Source organism: Typopeltis vanoorti, chromosome 8 (genome assembly GCF_054136105.1).
Source record: "Typopeltis vanoorti isolate ZY-2024b chromosome 8, IOZ_Tvanoo_1.0, whole genome shotgun sequence".
NCBI classification, from domain to species: Eukaryota; Metazoa; Arthropoda; class Arachnida; order Uropygi; family Thelyphonidae; genus Typopeltis; species Typopeltis vanoorti.
This window is the reverse complement of record NC_143556.1, coordinates 96,793,369-96,817,102: the sequence shown is the minus strand read 5'-3', so window position 1 is coordinate 96,817,102 and position 23,734 is coordinate 96,793,369. Positions and strand designations below refer to the sequence as shown.

Below are 23,734 nucleotides of genomic sequence, written 5' to 3'. Positions count from 1 at the left end.
GATGTGTTTTGCATTATGGGAGATACTGAGATAGGAGTGTTGGTAGCTTGCTCCACCTTTGCAAGGAGTCACCCGGTGTTGTACCACTTTACCCCAGTCCTGAAGATACTTTCAGGCACAAACTTTGTTTGCACACACTTGGATAATGGATTAAACTAAATTTATTATAGTCTGACCAAGTGAAAAATAAACTTTCAACTTCAATGTCTGTCTGACTGTGTCTGTGTATCAATACCTATTACACACAAATGAAAATGTTTGATGTAATGTAAGACTTACACTACAAAATATGACTTACTTTTTCTTCAATTGCATCTCTATTTTGATCATCTGCTATTATAATTAAGTGAAGGTGGGATAGGGATAAGGCTACAGCTGACTTCAGAGTCATAACAGTTTGGTTTAGTGTATCCCCACATAATACAACTGCTATTTTTATTCCTGATGGGCCATCTCCATATCTATATATATAAAAAAAATAATAGTAAAGTAGCATATTTCCAATTTATATTAAACTGCAAAAACTTCAATATTTAAAATAAATTTAATTTATTATTAACAATTGACTTTCATGGGAGGTACACACTATCACACACAGCTCATCCAATCGTGATTTAAACTGATTCAATGTGTCTCAGGCAATGCATTTCACTTATCAACCACTCTCCATGTAAAGAACCTACTCCTCATTCCTCTGCTCACTCCCTCCCTCCTTATACAGTTTCCAGGGATTGCCTCTTGTTCTCTGCCACCCTCCCATTCTATGAAAAATCACTTCTATGTCAACCTGATAACAATCACTGACTAACTTATATAGCTCAATCATATTCCCCCCCCCCCTCCTTTTCACTAGGCTTTGCAATTTATATCTCTCAATCTGTTCTCATACTCCACATTCCAAAGACCACTGCCTACCTTTTGAATCTTCGCTGAACCCTTTCTAACATATCCTTGTCACTATAAAACTTGGTGACCAAATCTGTGCACAATAATCCATATGAGGCCTGAGCAGAAATAAAGAGGCTATGGTGCCATTATACAATGGCACCATAGTCTCTTTATTTCTGCATGTCAGGGTCCTCTGTATCACTGTCATTATCCGATGTGACAGGTTCACAACTTGTGCAATGTGGTCCATGAATTTCAAGTCCTTGTCCACCACCACCACCACTAGCAGATCTCTCATCTCCTCTACCTCCTTTAAAATTTCCCCTCTAAGTGTATACTTTGCATTCCATTGTTGCTTACCAAATTTCAAAACCTTACACTTTGCAACACTGAATTGACAGTTTTACTTACCTTCCATTCATGCAATCTATTCAAGTCCTCTTGTAAGGTCATAACATCTGCTTGACTCCACATTGCTCTCCCCAATTTTGCATAATCTACAAACAGCTGCATAATCACCAGTTAAACTCCCAATATACAAAATGAACAGCAATGGTCTTAAAACTGACCATGTGGCACACCACTAGTGACCTTCTTTCTGGATACTGCACCCCATATATAACTTTCTGATACCTATCTGACAGCCAGTCATCTACCAACTCAAAAGTCTGTTATTCAATCCCATCTGTTTCAATTTATTTAACAGCTTGTAGCATGGCAGTCTATCAAAAGCTTTTGCAAAATCTAAGTATACTGCTGTATATGCATCTCCCTTGTCCAAGACATTTGTCACCTTGTTACTAACTTACATAAGTAAGTTAGTAACACATGATCTACCTTTAACAAATCCACGCTGATCACCACAGAGAATACTGCTGTTATCAACCCATTTCTGTATTGTACTTCTCACCAATCCCTAGTACCTTCAGCACAACTCCAGATAGCAGATTAGCCTATAATTTGTAGCCATAGTCTTATCACCACCTTAATGCAGTGGAACAATTTTACCTTCTTTCTATCCCCTTGGAACCTGTGTTGTTGTAAGACTCTTATTAAACAGGCATGCCAATGCTACTGCCAATTCCCTGCAACATTCCCTTAAGATACATGGTGACATGTCGTCAAATCCTACAGCCTTGATGCCTTATTGACATCAAGTTTATTTATTTCCTCGAATACCTTCTGCTTACTCACAATTAAGCCATCCTATGTCCTCTACAGTTAAGCTTCTCATGATTTCACCCTGATGAGGACGAAGACCTTTATAAATTGATCACTCAATACCTCAACAATGTCTTCTGAAGCAGGTAAAGCAGGTATCATTCTACCATTTTCATCCATTAATATCATCTTATCATAATCACTCTTCCTTCTACTTGCCAAATATCTAAAAAACTCTAATTCTAACTCTAATTCCTGGGTTGAAGAGAAACATTGTAATGGTTTTCTAACCAGCATCATCAGAGCACAAATTACAATTGTAGCAAGAAGAGGAAACAGTAATTAATTAATGTATTGAAAGTGCTAATATTTCATTGGTTTTCTAACTAGCATCATCAGAGCATGAATTCCAACTGTGGTGACACATGGTACTCATTTAGACTGTTATGAAAACAATTCAAAAATTGTTTTCATAGAAGTGTGCTCATTTTCCTTGCGCTTTGTCAGGGCATTAGTTCCTTTTCAGTTGCAACTGAACTATTTCCATAACAGTCCAAATGAGTACCATGTGTCACCACAGTTGGAATTCGTGCTATGATGATGCTAGTTAGAAAACCAATGAAATATCAGAATAATCAATACATTAATTAATTACCGTTTCTTTTTCTTCTTGTGTTATTTCAATTGTTATGAATAACCAACAACACCTAAGTCTTTCACATTGTAACATCTTCCATGTTGTATTTAAGTTTTTTCTTCCCTTAAAAATTATATGAAAAGATATCCAGTATGATCTGCTAGGTCTTGATTTGCCATACTGATGTTGGCATATGTTTCTTACATTATTCCAGGCTAAGACACTAATAGTAGAGATCAGGATACCAGTAAATCAGTAAACCAGAGAATGAAGTAAAAATCTTTTAAAATTTACTGGTAAATTTGGTGGTTTTTTTACTAGTATTTTGTTAAAGAAATATATTTAATATAAGTTAAAATAATTTTGGTGCTGATCAATTTTGTAAAATACAGTTCGTTGTTTGAAAAAACTGCTCAGTCCTTAATGAATCTTGTGGCTGCGTGGCTATATGCCTATGTTAGCAGTCTTACTGCTTGCATTTATTACTTCAAATGTTTTGTAATTAAGGAGGGTGTGGGCAATTGGGTGATTGGAATGCATTGCCTGAAAGTGTGATGAGTGCAGAGACAGTGAATGCATTTAAGTCACGGTGTGATGAGCTGTACATGTGTAAGTGGGACCTCCTGCAATTAGTCTCTAGACTCCTCCATGGTGGTCTGATGATAATAATAATTTCACTTTCTGGTACTTGTAACTCCTAAAGTAAACAAGTTCACATCAAGCTGTCTTGCGCAAATTGCATGTCAGATTGGAACTCTCTTGACTACATAACATGCCCTTTGGAATTTCGCAGACTGGTATAGAAAATTCCAAATGTAACCTTATCTTTTTTCAAGTCGTCAAAAATTATTTGAAATAAGACTTGCTTTAGAAAATTTGCATTATATATATATATTTATATAAATGAATAAATTTTCCTTATCAATTACTTTGAAATAGGCTGTTAGAACGAACTATTAATTACACTAAATACTGTGGTTATTCCAACTGTCACTAAATACAGTGCACTGACTCTATATGCTGTATTTAATGCTATAATAAAACTGTTTTGCTAGCAGCTGCAAAGTATGATGTCTTTCAGGAGACACCATATAAGATCATTTTCATTCCAGTACTAAGCTATAACTATATAAAGGCATCTGTTAGTATTGGTTACTTTAAATATACCAACCAAATATAGGATTTCCCTTAATTACTGGTTTTCAATATATGCTGAAAAAAATCTTTCCCCCATTATTTGGTTACAATGAAAGCACCTGTTGTTCTTGCAAAAACATGTTTAAGTATCTATCCAAGTATTCTGACACAGTATATTAATAACAAAATTGTATTCCATGATTCTGTGTTCTATTTGATCCTTCAGAAAGCAGTGAGTAATGTGTTGCATGCTTACATATTGTGTCAAATAGTGAAAATGAACTTTCACAATTTGAGGCAGAATTAGAATATTTCTCCAAATTAAATGAGTTGGTAATGACATTACACAAGGGTAACTATGGGTACAAAGGGATGTTGAAATGCATGTACATGAATGTAAGAAGCATCAGGAATAAGGTGAGGAGTTTTTGGCATTAGTAAACTCAACTTGGCCAAAAATTATAGGCATCAGTGAGACCTGGTTCACTGAAAATGATATAGTTACAGGGATAGAATGTAAAGAGTATTGTATTTTCAGGAAGGATAGTATGAAACAGGCCAGGAAGTGTCCAATCATACTTATTTTGGTGAAAAGTATGATTTATCATATAATTTGTTTCCATAGTACATTCAAAAATTATTGACTGTAAATTACAAATTCTGAAAGAAAAAAATCTGTGCACACAATTACTAGGCATACACCCTCCCTTTTTGACTGGTGTGCATGCACGTGTACACAGAGAGAGAGAGAGAGCTTGGAGGAAGCATCAATTGAGAGGTTATCTGGATAAACTTGTTCTACCCTGAGCCATTCCTCAGAATTATGTAAAGGAATAAAGTTTTTTTTTTTTTTTACATAGAGAGTGGAGATACATGCCCTGAATGAAATGTGTCAAATTTTCAGTAAATAAGTTTAAGGTGTGGTATGATAGACTGTGTAAATCTAGAGCACATCCTACACTGAGTTTCTTGATTCTATGGTGATCCTGTAATAAAAATAATAAGCACTTCTATTTAGAAAGGGTAGCATAATCGTATACATTCAACTCATCTTGGTCATCAATTTTGCTTTCTTTTCAAATTAACCTTTAAAAGTAGTGAACAAATGCCAATTACTTTCCTTATGAGAAAATTATGGAGACACTATCATGTTGGAGTGATAACTTTAATTTAAAATAAATTAAACAAATAATACTCAATGTTTCAACTTTCATATTAAAGTCAATATTTGGAATAGGTTCACACATCTCTTGACTTTTTTGGTGGGGAAAAAAAAAAACTACATCAAGGAAAGAGTCCTGTTATTTAATAGGTAGGAGGAATACAATTTCAGTAATATTATGTGCTAGTCTTAAAAGGCATTGGTTTAATGCTAGCAGCATGGCTAGTGCCCTAATTTTGCAAGTTATGTATACAAAACATGGTCTGAAGATTAGGGACTGCTGGAGGTCTCAAATCTTAATATTTCTGACCACCTGCTTGACCTGGAGTCCTATTATTTAAAGTATGAAATACTGTTATTCTTTTGAAAAGTTGTACAGGTCGAATGTGAGCTATTCATATTCTTCAGATTTTTAGGTAATTGTTACTGTTGAGATTAAGGTGGCTGATCAATATTTCATAAGCTTCTTTAAGTTTGCATTCTTATCAGATTTTTAAATGATTATTTTTATTTATTTATTTTATTATATCAATCTTATACGCTAGAGGTTGAAGAACCTATAGCACAGCAGTGTCGTGCACGGGATGTAGGTAAGATTGGGAAAAAAGATATCTATTGACATATTTCTTGAGTTGTGTAAGGGAATGAAGTTTTTTTTTTTTCCCTCTCACAGAGAGAGAGAGATGTATGCATTGACTGAGAGGCAAACTGTAAATAAGTTTAAGATATGGTCTGATAGACTGAATCTAGAACCCCTGACCTGGGAGGTGGCTAAATGTGTGGAATTTTCAGTTATGGAGTATATGTGGAATTACGTGGGTGGTCTGAAAAGTTCTCGGTCTCAACCATAGATGGCAATACTATTCGCATGATTATTTTTTCTAAGTTGGTACATCTGTCATAAGCATCGATGTGGAATTGCAAGTCATCCTATGAAATACTTTGTTTTATATGTGTCTGAAGCAAGAGTGTTTGTCTGTATCCCTTGAAATGGATAAAACTGAGTATCGTGTGGTTATAAAATTCTTTGTAAAAGAAAGTTTAACACCAAAAGAAATTCATTCAAATATCATAAAAGTTTATGGGCACTCTTCTCCTTCGTTTTCGACAATTAAGAAATGGGCTGCCAAGTTTAAAAGTGGCCGTACCTACCAGCCTTGAAGATGATCCACGTAAAGGGTGCATCAAAAGAGCGTAACAACACCAGAAATCTTTGATCAAGTGAACAATATGGTATTAGATGACCAGTGAGTAAAAGTGCATGAAATTGTCAAGACTATAGATAGGCATTTCAAAAGAATGTGTAAGATATATTTTGCATGAAGAATTGCAAATGGAAAAGCTCTGCACAAGATGATTTTGATCACAGCAGATCAAAAATGCATTCACATGAAAATCTCTGAACAGTGCTTGGAGCATTTTAACAAGAATAAAACTGATTTTGTGCATGGATTTATTACTATGGATGACACTTGGATTCACCAGTACACATCAGAATCCAAACAGCAGTCAAAACAGTGGACAGAAGCCAGTTGTTCAGCACCAAAGTTGGTTCCGTCAGCAGGAAAGGTCATGGCATCGGTGTTTTGGGATGCTAAATGCATTTTGTTTATTAATTATCTTGAAAAGGGTAAAACAATAACCATGGAATATTATTCTGATTTTTAACCAGACTAGACAAAAAAATTTGTGAGAAAAGATCCGGTTTGCAGAAGGAAAAAAATCATCATTCATCAGGATGATGCATCTGCCCACAAAAGCATTTTGATGATGGGAAAATTAAGGGATCTGCACTATGAATTATTGGAACATCCACCCTATTCCCCAGATTCGGCTCCCTCTGACTTTTATCTCTTCCCAAAACTAAAACTCTTCCTTGCTGGTCAGCATTTGTCTTCGAATCAAGAGGTGATTGAAGCTGCAGAGGGGTATTGTGCAGATCTTACTGAGAACCACTACAGGGAAGGGATAATGGTGCTGGAGCATCGCTGGAATAAATGTATTAGTCTTAAGGAAGATTATGTTGTAAAATAAAAATAATTTTGAAATTTGCCGGCCTGGTTGGCCGAGTGGTTAGTGTATCTGCTCTCCAGCCAAAAGGCTATGGGTTCAAATCCTGCTGTGGGCATGGATGTTTGTGATTGTCTGTGAAAGTACTAATGGTGGTAGGCAGTGGTAGATGCCGTTGGTAGAGTAGTGAGACGAAGAGTTGTAGAGTAGATGCCCTCCCTCGATGATTTTTTGGACTCCTTGGAGGTGTGATGTAATGATAATAATAATAAATCCATTTTTTCATTGTTAGGCCGAGAACTTTTCAGACCACCCTCATGTGTATATATATATGTTAAAGATACCAAGATACCAAGTGTGAACTGATGTGTTTAGGATGCCACTAATATAAAAAAAGTTTTTAATATATTCAAATTAAGTGGATATTGAATCCAACATTATTTGATATATAATTTTAATATATAATATATAATTTATTAATAGTTATTAATTTTTAATATATAATTTTCTAGAAATCATTTATAACTTTTTTGCCAATATTTGTAATGGGAAACAGTGTTGACAATCAACTGAATGTCCCATTTTCTGTCAGAGCTTTTGCAGATTGCATGATTATAGTCAAAGGAGGTTGGAACTTGTGTATAAATAAGTAAAACAAGTTGTTTCAGCCATTCTTTGGTTCAATGTGGAAAAATAATAATTTCCCAAGTGATTAATTTTTCTGGTTTCTGTGCATGTTATATGGCTGTATTTAAAAATCATATCTCTAGCATTTGCCAAAGATAATCTAATCTCACCACAAAACGTAAACTTTTTGTGCTTCTCACATAAACGGTGCCTGTGAAGCATAGCTATTTTTCATTTGACCTTTATGCTTTTCATATTTTATTATTATTATTTACAGCATCTCCATGGAGTCCGGAGACTAACTCCAGGAGACCCAAATCAACCACCATACACACAAATCCTCTCATACTTCTCCTTGAATCTATTCATTGTCAGGGAACTTAACCATATCCACCCCACTCACTCACTACTCTGCATACAAAAAATCTGGTCCACAAACCCCTACTAACCACACTCTTACACAACTTCCATGGATAGCTCCTAGTTCTCTATTTGTCATATATTGAAAAATTTCACTTGCATAACTTATATAAAATCCCCTTTAATATCTTAAAAGTTTCTACCGTATCCCCTCTTTTCTGCATATCAACTAAACTTTGTAACCCACAAGCCTTCAATCTATCCTAGTGGTTGAATTCCACAGACCTGTCACCATCTTGGTCACTTGAAATTCAAGTGATTCTCCAGTTGAAGAAATTCAGGTGACCATATCTGTGTGCAGTAGTCAAGATGTGGGCAAATTATAGTCTTATAAAGAGGGATAATAAATTACTTATATTTACTTGTTAGTATGTTCAAGTTCAGAACTTTAACTCTTAGCCTACCATTATCCCCAAGTCCACAGTCTCATCAATTCCTGCAAACCAATACCATCAATATAATACACCATATGCAACCTTTTCAACCTGAAGTGCATAAACCTTACATTTTGCAACATTAAATTGAAAATCATTATCCTTTGTCCACAATGTCAATTTATAGAAATCATCCTGCAGAATATCTACATCACCATTATCAACTATTGCTCTCCTCAGTTTTTCATCATCAGCAAACAACTGAATATCCCCTCTTAAATCTTTCCCTACATCACTGATATACAAATTAAATAGTGGTCCTAGTACCAAACCCTAAGGTACTCCACTAGTTACCATCATTCTCCTAGACTCCACTTCACCATATATTCCCATTCCCATCCTCTCCAGTTTTCGTAATGGTTTTCCATGTGGTATTCTGTCAAATGCCTTGGCAAAGTCGAGCAGTATCATGGTGTAGCCATTACCTTCTCCAATTCTGCTGTCACTTTATTATAAAATGTGAATAAGTTACTATGACAGAATCTACCCTTTACAAAGCTATGTTGGCCACTATACAGTATCACATCAATATCCACCTACTGTGTATTTTACCTTTCACCAACTTTTCCAATACTTTAACAACCACTCCCGATATATTAATTGGTCTGTAGTTTGCTACCTTTGTCCTAGAATCACCTTTATGCAATACTGCATCTTACCCTCTTTCTACTCCCTTGGAACCCTGCCAGATATGAGACTTAGATTGAACAACTTCGTCAGAGGCAATGCAAATTCTCTTGCGCATTCACGTAGTACACAGGTTGATATACCATCCACTCCAACTGCTGAGTTCCCATTCATATTTTTTAATATGCTGAACACCTCCTGTTCATTTGCCTCAATGTTGATATGCATCTCTGTAACATCAGCAGGATAATACACTTTTGCAAAATGATCACTCAGCAACTCAACTATTTCTTTTTGTTCAGTCACCTTTCTACCATGAGCACCGTTTATAGTTATTCTACCATAGTAATTTTCCCTCTTACTTGCTATGTAATGAAAAAGCTTTTGGGTTTACTTTGGCCTGTCTAATTCTAATTGTTTGGCTAATTCTATCTCATAGTCTGATTTGGCTTCCTTACCATACTACTCACCCTTCTTGCTTGCATTTTATACTATTCATGAGTATGCTGATCACTTTTTTTCTTTTTATTTCCTCCACAATGTTTTCTTTTTTTGCAGCTCTTACTTTATATCCCTACTCACCCACTTCATTCCAACTTGGTTTATCCTCCTGATCTTGGGTATGAAGTCTGATTCTGCTACCCTCAAGCAATCTCTCCACTTGCCAAGCACTACTGACATTCTTTCCTTGTAGTTTCTTGAGCCATGACACTGTTCCAAGAAGACTCCTGAGTCTTTCACCAGCCTTATAATTGAACATAAACCCATTCTTGACAGAAAACTCCACGTTTGGCAACCGCATGGTCACTCTCTCCCAATTGGAGACAGAGTAGTCTACCTTGGTTATGGATACATCTTCTGATATTATTATGAGATCCAGCGCCCTCAAACTCCTCATCCCCTTTATAACATGTTGTTTCATTAATTATCCCTTAGCAACTATATAAATCCCGCTTCTATCTTACTATGACCCCCCCTTTCCTCCCTTCAATTGATGTCCCCATAGTTAAAGTTTCACCCAACAACATATTTTGTCCAATTTGCTTCTATCTCATATTTGACAACCTCAAATGAATGATCTCTCTCTCTCTCTCTCTCTCTCTAAGACCCAATATCCTCTTTAACTTCTAATTTTGTTGGTTGTAATTCTGCAGCTATCATTAGCAATACCCCACCTCCTGTCCTGTTCCTTCTATCTTCCCTGAAAATACAATACCTTTTATATTCGATCCTTGTAACTATATCATTTTCAGTCAACCAGGTCTTAGTGATTATTATTATTATGTGACACCTCCAGGAAGTGCAAGGCCTCATTATGGGAGGGTGCTCTGCTCTACTTTGCTAAATACATCTCACCCTCTCCACTACTACTTAATTCTCCTTCTATGACACTACAACCTTCAATGGCATCTATTGTTCATCATCACCAACAACAGTATTTTTTGTCTGTATACAGGATGAAAAAACTGAGTTTCCAGGAGGAAAAACTCTGCTACCTTCATATCATATTGCCTAACTCAATTTTGATTGAAAATGCCCATATAAGGATTCCCCTCATCATGACGAGAATCAAATGCCTATCATTTTTGGCCAAGTTGATCTTATCAATGCCAAAAACTCCTCACCCTTATTCCTGATAATTTAAACAATTTATATTTTAATAATTTAAAGAATATAATTTAAAATTATATTAATTGATAAATTAAAGTATTCAAAGTTATCCTACAATTGCGTCGGACCAATTAAGATGAGTGCTGATCAACTATGCACTCTTAAAACTTTCATACATCAAGAAAAATGCAATCATATGGTCAAATTGATGTGAATTTTGTAGTGTGGGTTGTATGAGCCACACAACAGCACACCCAGCCTAAATGGGCATGTGATACCACTGATAAGATGTTATATCCAGGCAACAGTGATCAGGAAAAGGAAGGTACAGCTATAGTATTTGACACCAAGCATGAAGATTAAACATACTGAACGATAGCAATTTCTACAAGAATAATATGGGCAAATTTCAAAATAGGGAATTGGTCAAAGAGACTTATTTGTGCCTGCAGAAAGGAAAATGGCAGCATAAGACATCAATTACCAGAAATACTGAAAAGTTTTGGAAAAAATGGAGGAAAGAGCAAAGTTAATAATAATGGTGAGCACCTATAAGTTTCTCTTCAAGACACAGACAAGTTAGTAATGCTATCATCTAACATAAAGACATGCAAAATTCAATAAGACACAAGATGTCTTATTGCATATGTTATTATTGCTAGTTATATCCTTCACACTACTTCAGGATACAGGGGTATTAAATGGATTTGAAATAAGAAGTGAGCACTATTTAGTTTTGAACAAGATAGCAATGAACATCATATACTGATAAGAAAGATATGTAGTAAAGCTTTATAAAAAAAAATCAAAGTCAAAATCAAAGTTGAGCAGCATTAATAGGTGAACTGGAGACCCAAATATACAAATATTATTCAAGAAAAAAAAAAAAAAAAGCTTAAATCTTGGAGATTCAATAGAAGAATATTTTTATAACAACTGAAAAATGGTGGACTAAAGGAAAAAGGAAAAAGCATACTGGAAGGGCATAGTAAGTCAGAGGTACCCAAGTATAAACCTAAACCAAACCAAATAAGAAAGCTAAGCTAAGTAGGCTATATCCCCACTTAGTATAGGCCTGAAGTAGCTTGAAAAAAGTTCCATGTTTGGTTTCTAGAGCAGTATTTCTGGATTATGTAAAAAGATAAATAAAAAATACAGAATAAATGAAATCATAAAAAAAATTGATGGAAAGAAGGATTTGTATAATACTGATGAACTGGACTTAAACGATTTTGGTGTTAGGTGTCTAGAGAGAGCCCTTGTTCACTTAGCATGCTCTGACTAGACTGTTTAATTCTTGAATAGACTATGTAAGTGAACAAATGATGGAGCTGTCAGTTTAATGTTGCTATTTGGTAGGCAAGGTTGGAATGCAGAGTATACAATTAATGGAGAAATTTAGAAGGAAGTGAGGAGGTGAGAAATCTGGGAAGAATGGTGGACAGAGGCTTGAAGTTTAGGGGTCACATTGCAACTTACAGAGCCTTTTGAACATTATGGAGACATGTAAGTTGGTGAAGGCTGTTACCAGATTAATGTGGAGAAGATATTTCATAGAATAGAAGGTGGCAAGGGTAGAACTAGAGGTCATCCATGGAAGCTGTTTAAGGAGGATATAAGCAGGAGAGAGTGAGAAGCAGGTTCTTTGCATGGAGAGTGATTGGTGAGTGTAGAAACTGTGAATGGGTTCAATGATCTTTTGGCATGACAGAGTATAGACTTCCTATGACGAGTCCTTTGAATTCATGCAGGGCAGATAATAATAATCCAACTGAGATTAATGCTATGACATATGTGACAGAGACCGATGTGGGAACAGAGGTGGATGAATTGGAGGTTCTTAGGATATTGCAGTTCAAGTATCTGAGTTGTAGAAATTTTTTACTTGGTAAGGTAACCAGCCTTATGCAAAACCCCAAACCAGTAGGACCAGTGTATCTCTCTTAGTCTGACTACTTGACCTGTCCAGCTAGGAGGCCTTACCAGTAGCTACAGGTAAAAAGAAGAAGGATATTGCAGAATCTCAATGTAAATATAGCTATGGGATTACATGGAATATCAATTAGCATTTTGCAAGAATGTGCAAGGAACTGACAGTAGTTCTGACTAGGCTCTTTAATTAAGGCAAAATAATTCCTTTGCATAAGGGACGTTCTAAGACTGCAATGGCAAATTATCAGTATCTCAGGAGTGGTGGTACAAAGTATTAAAAATTGGTATATGGAGGAGCATAATCCAGGAGAAAACAGATGACTAGTGGTGTGTCACAAGGTTCTGTGCTAGTGCCACTACTGTTTAATTTGTACATAAATAATATAGGATTTGTACAAAATATAGGATTTGTACATAAATAAACAATTGAAAATAATAATATATTCAATTGTTTGCTACTGATGCAAAATTAGATAGAATAATAGTTAATTAAGACAAAGTGGAGTGCTTGCAGGATAATTTAAATAAGCTGTTGGTATGGGCAAAAGATGACAACTATCATTTTAATGTGGAGAAATGTAAAGTTATGCATTCTGGGATAAATCAATTACAAGCTGTGAACCACACTGATTAAACTGTACTGTAAGAAATAAATGAAGCTAGGGATTTAGGGATGATGTTAGAAAGTTTAGAGGGCATATTTCTATGGTTGCTAAGATAGCTCATGTGATTACTTGGCTATTGAAGAATACACTAACAAGTAGAAATAAGGAAGTTGTTATTCTTCTTTATAAGGCATTGATACAGTCACATCTGGATTACTGTGTTCAGGTCTGGTCTTCTTGGTTCTTGAGGATTGTGAGTGCTTTATCTATTAATAGGTTCAAGCAGAAGTAAATATTGTGTAGATAGTCTGGGTCTTCCATGATGAGTCTTTGGACTCCATGAAGGTATGGAGGCACCCAAACAATAATAATAATTATTATTATTAAAAAAAAAATCCTATCCTTAGCCTACACATAGTACTGATGTAATATGGGTTTGCAGTTCATGAATGACACACACACATACACAAAGCAATCTAAAAGTAGCTAAACAAACAAAAAAAAGAATACAAAAGATTACAAACCTGGTGGATCGGCGGTTGCAAGTGATGAAGAAATCAGAGGGCGTTTCAGTTAAAGATGTAACTATTCTGCCTCCATTTGGTGACAGTAATCATGCGGTACTCACTTGGGAAGTGACCAAGTTTATGTATGTTCCACTCAGAAAAGGTTACATGCTGAACTATAAAGCAAGAAATTATGACCAACTGAGGAGTATACTGAGTTCAGTATACTCCTCAGTTGGTCATAATTCATAATTCAATCCAGAAGTATAATTCAATACTTCTCATTCATATACTTCTCATCCAGCAACTGATCCCATATAATGGGATCAGTTGCTGGATGAGAAGAATATCAACAGTGCATGGAAACAATTCTTAAATGATGCGATATCAGAATGTGTCCTGAGAGTGCAAAGAATAAATAGGGTAGAGGTCAAATGGATGTGTAATTATATAAAGCAAGATATTTGTAAGAAAAGGATGATGTGGAAGGAATACTGTGTGCATAAGGATGATGTCCATTATGAAAATTATAAGCAGGAAGCTTGAATAATCACAACTGTTGTACAGAAAGCAAAGTCTGAGTATGAAAAGAAACTGACTCTGCATGCTAAAGACAACCCACAAAAATTCTATAGATATGCTGCAAGTAAAAGAAAAAAATGAACATGAAAAAATAACTCTTCTAAATGCAGATGGCATGAGGGTTACAGATGCAGAAGAGGTTGTTCAACTAACAAGTGCCCATTTTGTTAAAAGCTATCAACCTGCTGTACAGAACATTGAGCTCACTGCTACCTCTTTGCTGGATGAAGAATTCAGGTGTATGAGGACAAGGTATTAGAGCTGTTGCACAATCTGAATAAGAATTCAGCAATAGGGACTGATGGGATATCAGCACATATGCTAAAAGAATGTTCAGCTGAACCGGCTATTGCTTTGACCAGGCTGTTTAATAAGAGTCTCTGTATCTAACTATTAGTATCTCAGGAGTGGTGGTGAAGATTTTGGAAAAACTGGTTAAGGCCCGCATTCAGAAATGGATTGACAGTGAATATCTACTTTGCAATGAACAACATGGGTTAACTAGACAAGGGGAATGAATACACCATGATACTTTTGGATTTTGTTAATGCTTTTGACAGAATACAGCATGGTAGCTTGTTGCATAAACTGGAGAATATGGGTTTGGGTTATAGAATATTAGCATGGATAAGAGGATGGCTGCCTGACAGATATCAAAAAGTGGTACACGGGGGATGTGAGTCTGCAAGGTTCTTGAGTACAGTCTAAAATTCTGGAGTACAGTCTTTTCTGCTCCACCTCCACACTTCCCTGATTATGATGACCAACCTACGATATTGAGGTCCACTCCTACCCTTCAAATATACCAGCCTATCTCCATCCAGGAGATTAAAGCTCTTCCATCCAATTTCTCTGCCTCCGGACCTGATGGCTTTCCTGCGTCTAAGCTTCGGAAGGTGCCGTTGAAGATTCTTCAAGACTTAGTAGACATTCTCCTTTCCAGTAAAGTAATACCACCATACTTATGTGCTTCAAGAACTATCTTCATTCCGAAGAAAGAAACTTCAAGCTGTGCATCAGACTTTAGACCTATTACCATCTCCCCTGTGTTACTTAGACTTTATCAGAAAATATTAGTTAAACGACTTCAGCAACATATACAGCATGATTATAGACAGAGGCAGTGTCACAAATATATATCTTCTTTCTTCTCTTCTCTCTGATTCCCGATGCCACCTTAAGCCTCTATATATGGCATCGCTAGACCTCCAAAAGGCCTTTGATAGCGTCTCCCTTCCTGCTCTCCTTCGAGTGCTGTTTATTGCTCAATGTTCAGAACCTTTTCTTTCCTATGTTATGGAGCTACACTTGGGTAGCTCCATCACTATCACTACAGGGTCCCGTGCAACTTCTATTCCCGCAGTTCAGGGTGTTTGCCAGGGTGCTCCTCTATCTCCCCTTTTCTTTAACTGCATCATAGATGAGTTTCTTCATTCTCTTCCTAGCCATATAGGCTACTCTCTAGGCGCTTCTTCCTTTAATGCTATGGCCTTTGCGGACGATCTTATTCTCGTAGCCTCTACTAACATAGGCTTGCAGGAACTCCTTGACCGGGAAGTTCACTTCTCTATCCGAGGCCTTTCTATTGATGTAGAGAAGTCCTGCTCTTCAGCTCTTGTCCCCTCTGGTTGTGACAAGAAGCTTAAGGTCGAGACTATAGAGTTTTCCCTGCATGAGAAGCCATTGCATGCTTTGACCATCCTGGAAGAGTGGAGATACCTCGGTGGACCTTCCCTTTGGGGTGAACATGATACCTTGGTATCATGCTCACCCCAAAGGGAAGGTCTTCTGTGAGGAAAGTCTTCTGTTCACTTCTTTGAGGAAAGCTCCTCTCAAGCCCCAGCAAAGACTGTTTCTCCTTTCCTACTATCTCTTACCTCGCTTTTACCACAAGTTGGTGCTTGGTAGGACATATATCTAATTACTGTCCCGAACGGACAGGGCTATCCGTTCAGCTGTGAGATCATGGCTCCGACTGCATATTTCCATGCGTGGGTGAAGGGCTTGGGGTTCCATCACTTAGATGGCTGATCCCACGCCTGCAGCTGTCAAGAATCGTGCAGTTAGAACTATCTTCTTCCCCCATCTGCAGAGAGGCTTTCTATAGCCCATTAATACAAGAAAACTTTAGGCAGGCTAAAGGCTGGTCCCATTATCAAGATACTTTAATCGAGTCAGCACCCACAGAACACAAGAGATGGGCATCTGTGTTGCACTATTCTGTAGATGGTGCTCCTTTAAAAGTCATATCTGGTGCCTCCCCAGCATGATTGGGTAAGGGATGGCACCAGACTCCTCCCTGCGTTCGAGTATATTGACATTATCAGGATGAGGATCAATGTTCTGCCTACTAGAGCCTGCACAGCTCGATGGGGTAGTGACGACTCCAACTGTAGGGCTGGCTGCCACTACAGTGAGACATTGTCTCATAAAGCTCAGTGTTGCTTCCGCACCCATGGGGTCCATGTGAGGAGGCATGATGCCATGGTCTCCATTCTGAACAACTGCTTTAAGAACAAAGGTTGGGAGATTGCAGTGAAACCACATTATAGGATCTCCGCGGGTTTGCATAAGCCAGACTTAGTGATTAAAAGAGATGGTGACGTTTGGGTAGTTGATGCCCAGGTGGTGGGAACAGAGCGCCCACTAGCCTATAGCCATAATAATAAAGAATATTTATAAAAATAAATATTCTTTTTTATTAATAAAGAATTATAAAAATAACCAAGATCTAGTTAGTAAGATACAGGAGGAGCATGGGGCAACTCCGAGGATTACCAGCGCCACCATCTCTTTACATGGTGTATGGAGTGCAGATAGTTATAAGGACTTAAAACAGCTTGGGCTTATGCAGAAGGATATAAAAGTTCTTTTCTTGAGGGCACTACAGGGCACCCTGGTGGCATGGGATTGCCACCAGAGAATGACTACAATGATAACTAGAACAGGCATAGGGTAAAACACTTTTAAAGGCTTAGGCCTATGTCAAGTCTGGACGTGATGTAAGGGTAGTTAACTAGTACAAAGATTTTAAAAAAAAAAAAAAGTGGTGTACCACAAGGATCAGTGCTTGGTCCACTGTTATTCAATCTATACATTAATAATATTGGGAAGGATTTGACAAGCGACATACAGCTATTTGCTGATGATGCAAAGGTAATCAGGAATGTAGCTGATATGCAGTACCTGCAGAATGATTTGAATAGGTTGGAACTGTGGGCATGGAAAAATGGATGTCAGTAAATGTAAAGTCATTCACTTTGGCATGCTTGGATATCGAATGTCATATTATATTGGTGGGATTATGCTAGAAGAATGATGAGGCTAGGGATCTTGGAGTGTTAGTATTCAGGAAGTTGAAGTTCAGGGGCCAGGTAGCAAAGATTGCAAATACAATTCTCAAAAGATAATTGCAATGCTGAAACGAACATTCACATGTAAAGATAAGGATGTCATTTTGCCTCTTCACAAGGCCTTGATAAGATTTCACTTGGACTATTGTGCACAGGTCTGGTCTCCTGGCTTCCGTTGTGATTCTGATATACTGGAGAGAGTGCAAAGGAGAGTGTTAAGAATGATATCAGGATTGTTGAATTCTGATTATGAAGACAGATTGAGAATTTGTAGACTGCAGACACTAGCGAGAGAAAGAGGGGTGAGATTGAGACTTACAAACTTCCGAAAGGATCATACAGAATTTCAGTAGATGGAATTTTTCAATTTATGGAGGGGGGAAAGGACAAGAGGGCATCCTTGGAAGCTAAGAATGAATGCTGCTAAGAAGGGGGATGAGGGCTAGATTTTTCTCTCACAGGGTGGTGGCATGATTGGAATAGATTGCTACTGAATGTCGTGAGTGCAAGCAGTGTGAATGAATTCACGAATAAGTATGATGGCTGATGCACGTGGTATGTGGCCTCCCTCTATGAGTCCTGATTCCCTGGAAGTCTCTCTTAATAATAATAATAATAAATATCACCAGGTGGCAAAAATGTTCTGAAAGAAATTGAAAAAGCTTAGAAGGTTAATAGAAAAAATGAAAATAGATATTCTTGTTGTCTGGAGTAACTACTTACTCTGTTAAATGAGAGTGACAGAAGCATTGATAGAATAGGGGAAGAAAATATTCAAAAAGAATGCAATCAGGACTACATATTCCTACATGGAATACAAAAGTTATCAGAAACCATAAATGTCAAAATTAGTGGAGTACATGATATTTAAACTACTCATATTTAAGTAATGAGATTTATGAGAAGAACTGCAAAATGCACATTATTAGATCAAAAAAGAAACGAAGACATTTCAAAAGAACTAAAAACAAAATCAATAGAAGAAAAACTAAACAATTATAAACAAAAATGGATTGAATATGTAAACTGAATGGCCAACACCCGACATCCTAAACAAATACTAAAATGTAAGCCAATTTGAAAGAGAAGGCAGGGTAGACCTCAAAAAAGGATATTGGATGGATGAGACCGGAACAGACCAATATGGTCTATACCCATAATTAGTGTTATGATGATAATATTTAAGTAACTGAACAACAGTTAGAGGTATAAAAATGTTATATACATTTACATGTAAAGTTACCTGTTTTATTTATAAAGCTTTATTTACATGGCTACACCGCTTAATTCAGAAGGCCAGGTCAGTCAGAATGATGATGGGAACAGATCTCATAGTACCCATTTTTAGAAGAGCTTTATACATTGAGTTCCGAGTAGGCTAAGAAAAATTCTGAAAGAGAAACTTGGGAGAAGAAAAAGCCAGGTTTAGCCTGAATTATCAGCTTTTTGCTATGAGACAATTGGTTGAGAAATCACTAATCTGTATAACAGCATCTGTATTTAAGTTTTGTGGATATGGAAAAGGCATAGAACAAAGGGATAAGAGAAAGGTTATTTAAAATGCTACAGTTATATGGAATAAATGGAACATTGTAAATCAAAAGTTGAAGTGGACTGATACATGAAGATATGTAAGACAAGTGCATCCTACCTCTGCTCCTACTCATCACCTTTATGGAAAGACCACAAATATGATGTTGCTGATAAAATTTAAGGGAGATGGCATCAATGGCAGTATCATATGAAAAATAAAGAAAGGTATTGAGAAGAAACTTAGCATTGTTGGAATTCAACAATGTGTCAGGAGAGTTAATCTAAGGTAGTAAGGTCACCTAACCACCTCAGATTAAATCAGCTTACATAACAGAATGAGAGAAGAAAGGTTAGCAAAAAAAAAAGCATTCGAAAATATAAATACGATGAGAACAATATTGGAGTCCTGAGAAATATGATTAATATGGAGGAAAATTGCTGATGAGAAGTTAGTAATAATGTAAACTTAATCACACACTTAATCACTTATAGTATCCTGTACATCCCCTTGAGGATGCACATCCAGAAATTGGCAATAATGATTGTAAGAGTAATGGCCTGAGTGGCTGAGTGGTTAGTGTACCTACTCTTTTACCACCAAACTACAAGTCTGAATCCCAACATGTGCATGGATTTGTTTGTAAAAATCTTTAGGAAAGAAATGAATTTAAATGTCCTATATAAGATCACTGCTCTGCTTATTGAAGGACTGAAGTAGATTAAAAAAAAAAGTCCCATGTTTAGTCTCTAAAGTAAGGATTCTAGATTATATGCAAAATAAATAAAAAATATAAAAACTAAATCAAATAAAAATAATTTAAAATAAACCTAGCCCACCACAGGTACTAACGTATATTTCACAACTTTTTATGAATAACTCTCACATAAAAACATCTCTAGGTTCTCTACAAAGAAGTAACATTGTATTAAAAAAAAAAATAAATAAAATAACCAAGCTTATTCATTTGCTATAAGACTAATATCTCATGATTAATGTGCATGCTCAGTTCCTGAAACATATGGACCTGAAAGTGTGGCATCACGTTCTTGAGAATCAGATGCAGATTTTTCATCACCAGTTATGTATGCAATGCACTGATAACTCAAGCAGGTAACTCAGCTTGAGTTATCAGAAGGATTTTAACATTATCAAAACAAGTACAAAGTTTCAGCACTACAAAGTTCAAGCTTCACAGAATAGGGCATAAAGATCAGTTAGCTTTAAAAGAATCTGCAAGACTGCAAACTTTTGTGGTGAACTTGTATATTGTAACCTTCAGTATACATCAGAATACTGATGCATTTTGATGTCTTAACAGATACAAGAAATTATCGTAACATTAACAGCTTAGTGTACCTGTGCAAATAGATTACAAATGTAATGAGTTACAAAATGACTAGTAAAATGTGCCAATTATCCTAAGAATTTGGCAATTTCCACAAATGGCACCCCACAGGAGTATACAACCATCAATCAGACCACTGCTATGCATAACTGTATATGTGCACAATCAACACCATGATAAATTCCTTTACAAGACACAGGATTTGAGATTGGATGAGAGCAAAGGATTAATCATGAACATTGATCAAATTGTTCAGCAAGGGAGTAAAAAAGGTTTATATATTTATTTTATTTTTAAGAGAGTGTGCATGAGTAAGGAATGCACTGCTATAGGGTTCAGTGCACATTACTGTCAAAATGATATTTTGGATGTATTGCCTATAATGATTCCCAAGACTCCGTGGAGGAGATCTGACAACAGTAATAATAACAGAAAAATAACAATTTTACCTACCTTAGTACAGGTTTCCATTCACTGTTGTTTGCCACCTTGGTCACTTTAAGGAGGTGCCCACTCCATTTGCGTGTTATCTTATGTACAAGAGGCTTAGTGTGAAGAGAAGGACCGTTAATGACATTTTGATTTTTTTTACCCCAAAGCACTGACGAGGGAAAGAATTTTGATGAGTCTCGCAAATGTTGTTGATCTTTTCTGATAAGTGATAGATACAACAGGATTGTAGTTATTGCTATTAAGACGAAACCAATACGTGATATAAACTTTATGTGATGACAAATCAACATGATTATTCAGATTAGTGCGTTAAATATGATACATCTCACTGCCAAACCACTTTACTATTCCTAATACATTTCTTTTTAGATTTCCAGATTTCATTAAGCTAATGCCTCTTAATTAAGGACTAGGTATAGCAAAATGAATTAAAAAAGAAATACTTATATAGCACTTCATATGGCACCGTAGTATTTACTTTCTTTTATGCCTCATATCTTCTGGGCTTAATTATATCATTTTTTCTCAATAATGCGTTGATGCAGTATAAATGACAACAAACTTGGTGAAAAATAAAAACAAACATGACTAAACACATTTCGCACTGAAAGACCAAGTTTTGAATAATAATCAATATTTTAAGACAGCCGCAGTCTCATGTAGCTCATCCTTCTACACAAACCAACCCATCTCGGCTTAACGCAAACAAATGTTTCGCCACAATCATCAAACAAACACGTGTAAACACACATATCACAACCATAGACATCAATTGACAACGTTCCGTATCAAACTTCTCCCATCACTTCAGGTGTGTGTTGCCAACTCACACACACGCATAACAACATGAAGAGAAAAAAATTCATTTAAACATGAACGTGAAATCAGCCTAAAAAATAAGAAACAACATTTGAGAAATAAAAAAAAAAATCAGCTAACGCCTTTTATTCCTTTATAGGAACTAGTAGGCAAACAGCATTTGTTATATTAAAATTACAAACTAAAAATAACCCGAAAAAAAAATTTTTGTAGTATTTTCTCTATTGAGAGAGAGAGCTTCTTTGTTTAGGGTTTCTAATTTTTTATTTTATTTTTAAAGTAATTCATAGTGATGAAAGATGCACTAAATACTGTTTTCGATACTTTTAATTAAATTCTTTCTTTTCCCAAGGAATCTGGATTATGATTTCCGACCAAGGTTAACTACGGCAAATCGCCTCTGCTTCTCAACTAAACAAATAGGGAAATAAAGAGTAGCAATGTTTATGAAACTGCGAATTGAAGTTGATTTTTAGAGCTCATCCTGTAGATAGGCTAAGTTCTTTTAATTATTTTAAATATTTTTAAAATTTTGTTTACATAATCCAAAAATCCAGCTCTAGAGAACAAACACGGAACTTTAAAGCTTCCAATAAAAAGGGTGGCCGTCTCAGATCAATGATGAAGTTCATCTCCCACTTGATGATATTCACAATACATCCATGGCTCCAGCAGGATTCCAACCTGCTGCTTGTTGGTTGGAAAGCAGAAACGATATTCACCTATGGTCCTTAATTGTGATATACACCCTCTGTCCAAAACGAAACCGAACTTTTGATAGAAAATAAAACACAAGCCAATTATAATTATTCAAATCATTTATTTCAATCAATACACTCTCCTTCAGCTTAGATACAGTGTTTGGCACGGCCAATTAATTCGTTAAATGAGTTTGTATATCGGTTTCTGGGATACTGTTGAGGGTCGTGGTTACTGCCGCTTGAACGTTTTCAATGGTGTCGTATCGCTTTCCTTCCATCGGCAAATGAAGTTGGGAGAAGAGAAAGAAGTCATAGGGTGCTAAATCAGGTGAACACGGCGAATGATCCAACACACAAACTTGGTTTTTGCTCAAAAACTCTCTCACAATGTTTGAGCGATGAGATGGTGCATTATCGTGCAAAAGTGACCAGCTGCTTGCATTACGATATTCCTGCCGTAAGCGATGAATTCTTTTTTGAAGCTATCAATCGCTTCAAAACATCGAGATAAAACTCACCATTAACACTTTGGCCAGGCAGAACGAATTCTTTGTGGATAATGCCCTTGGAATCGTAGATACAAATCGGCATTGTCTTTACTTTTGACTTCTCCAAGCGACTTTATTTTTCGGATTCTATTCTTCTGGTGTTCTCGACTCAGCACCCTGGCGCTTTGTTTCGGGCTCGTACTCAAAACAACGTTTCGTCACCAGTAACGATCGTTTCAAGGAAGTTTGAGTCCCTACGAGCGGTTTTTAATGAGGTCCTTGCAGTGTTCAATTCGATACATTTTTTGGTCGTCGGTCAACTTGTGGGTAACAAATCACGAATTGAGTTTACGAGGGCCCAAACTCTCGTTCAAAATGTTGTGCACAGTTGATTTTGGAATCCCCAATTCCTCTTCAATCAATCTCACGGACGATTTCGACATTTTTTTGATGAAATCATGCACTTTTTTGGATATTAACTTCACACAGTCCTGTTTTTAGACGATGAACCCGACTTTTCGTCCAGTTTTTGAACCCGACTTTTCGTCGTCTTCAAGCGTCTGACGACCACTTTGAAATCGCTTAAACACTCGTAAACTTGAGTACGGGATAAGCAATCATCACCGTATGCTTTTTGTAGCATTTGATGCGTTTCGGTAAAACGTTTACCAAGTTTATCACAAAAGTCAGTCGCAGTTCTTT

The 23,734-nt window shown here is 36.4% G+C and overlaps 1 protein-coding gene across 1 annotated transcript in view; it reads right to left on the bottom strand.

Moving 5' to 3' along the window:
- LOC150104208 (glucoside xylosyltransferase 1-like) overlaps window positions 1-21,872 on the bottom strand; it is a 76,320-nt gene extending 54,448 nt beyond the window's left edge. Inside the window, exons 1-2 of the mRNA XM_090396832.1 lie at window positions 21,025-21,872; window positions 299-461 (exon numbers count right to left, since the gene is read on the bottom strand). Coding sequence (XP_090252958.1) covers window positions 299-461; window positions 21,025-21,314 — 453 coding nt within the window. The 5' untranslated portion in view covers window positions 21,315-21,872. The remainder of the gene's footprint in view (window positions 1-298; window positions 462-21,024) is intronic.
- Between the last annotated feature and the right edge of the window lie 1,862 nt (window positions 21,873-23,734).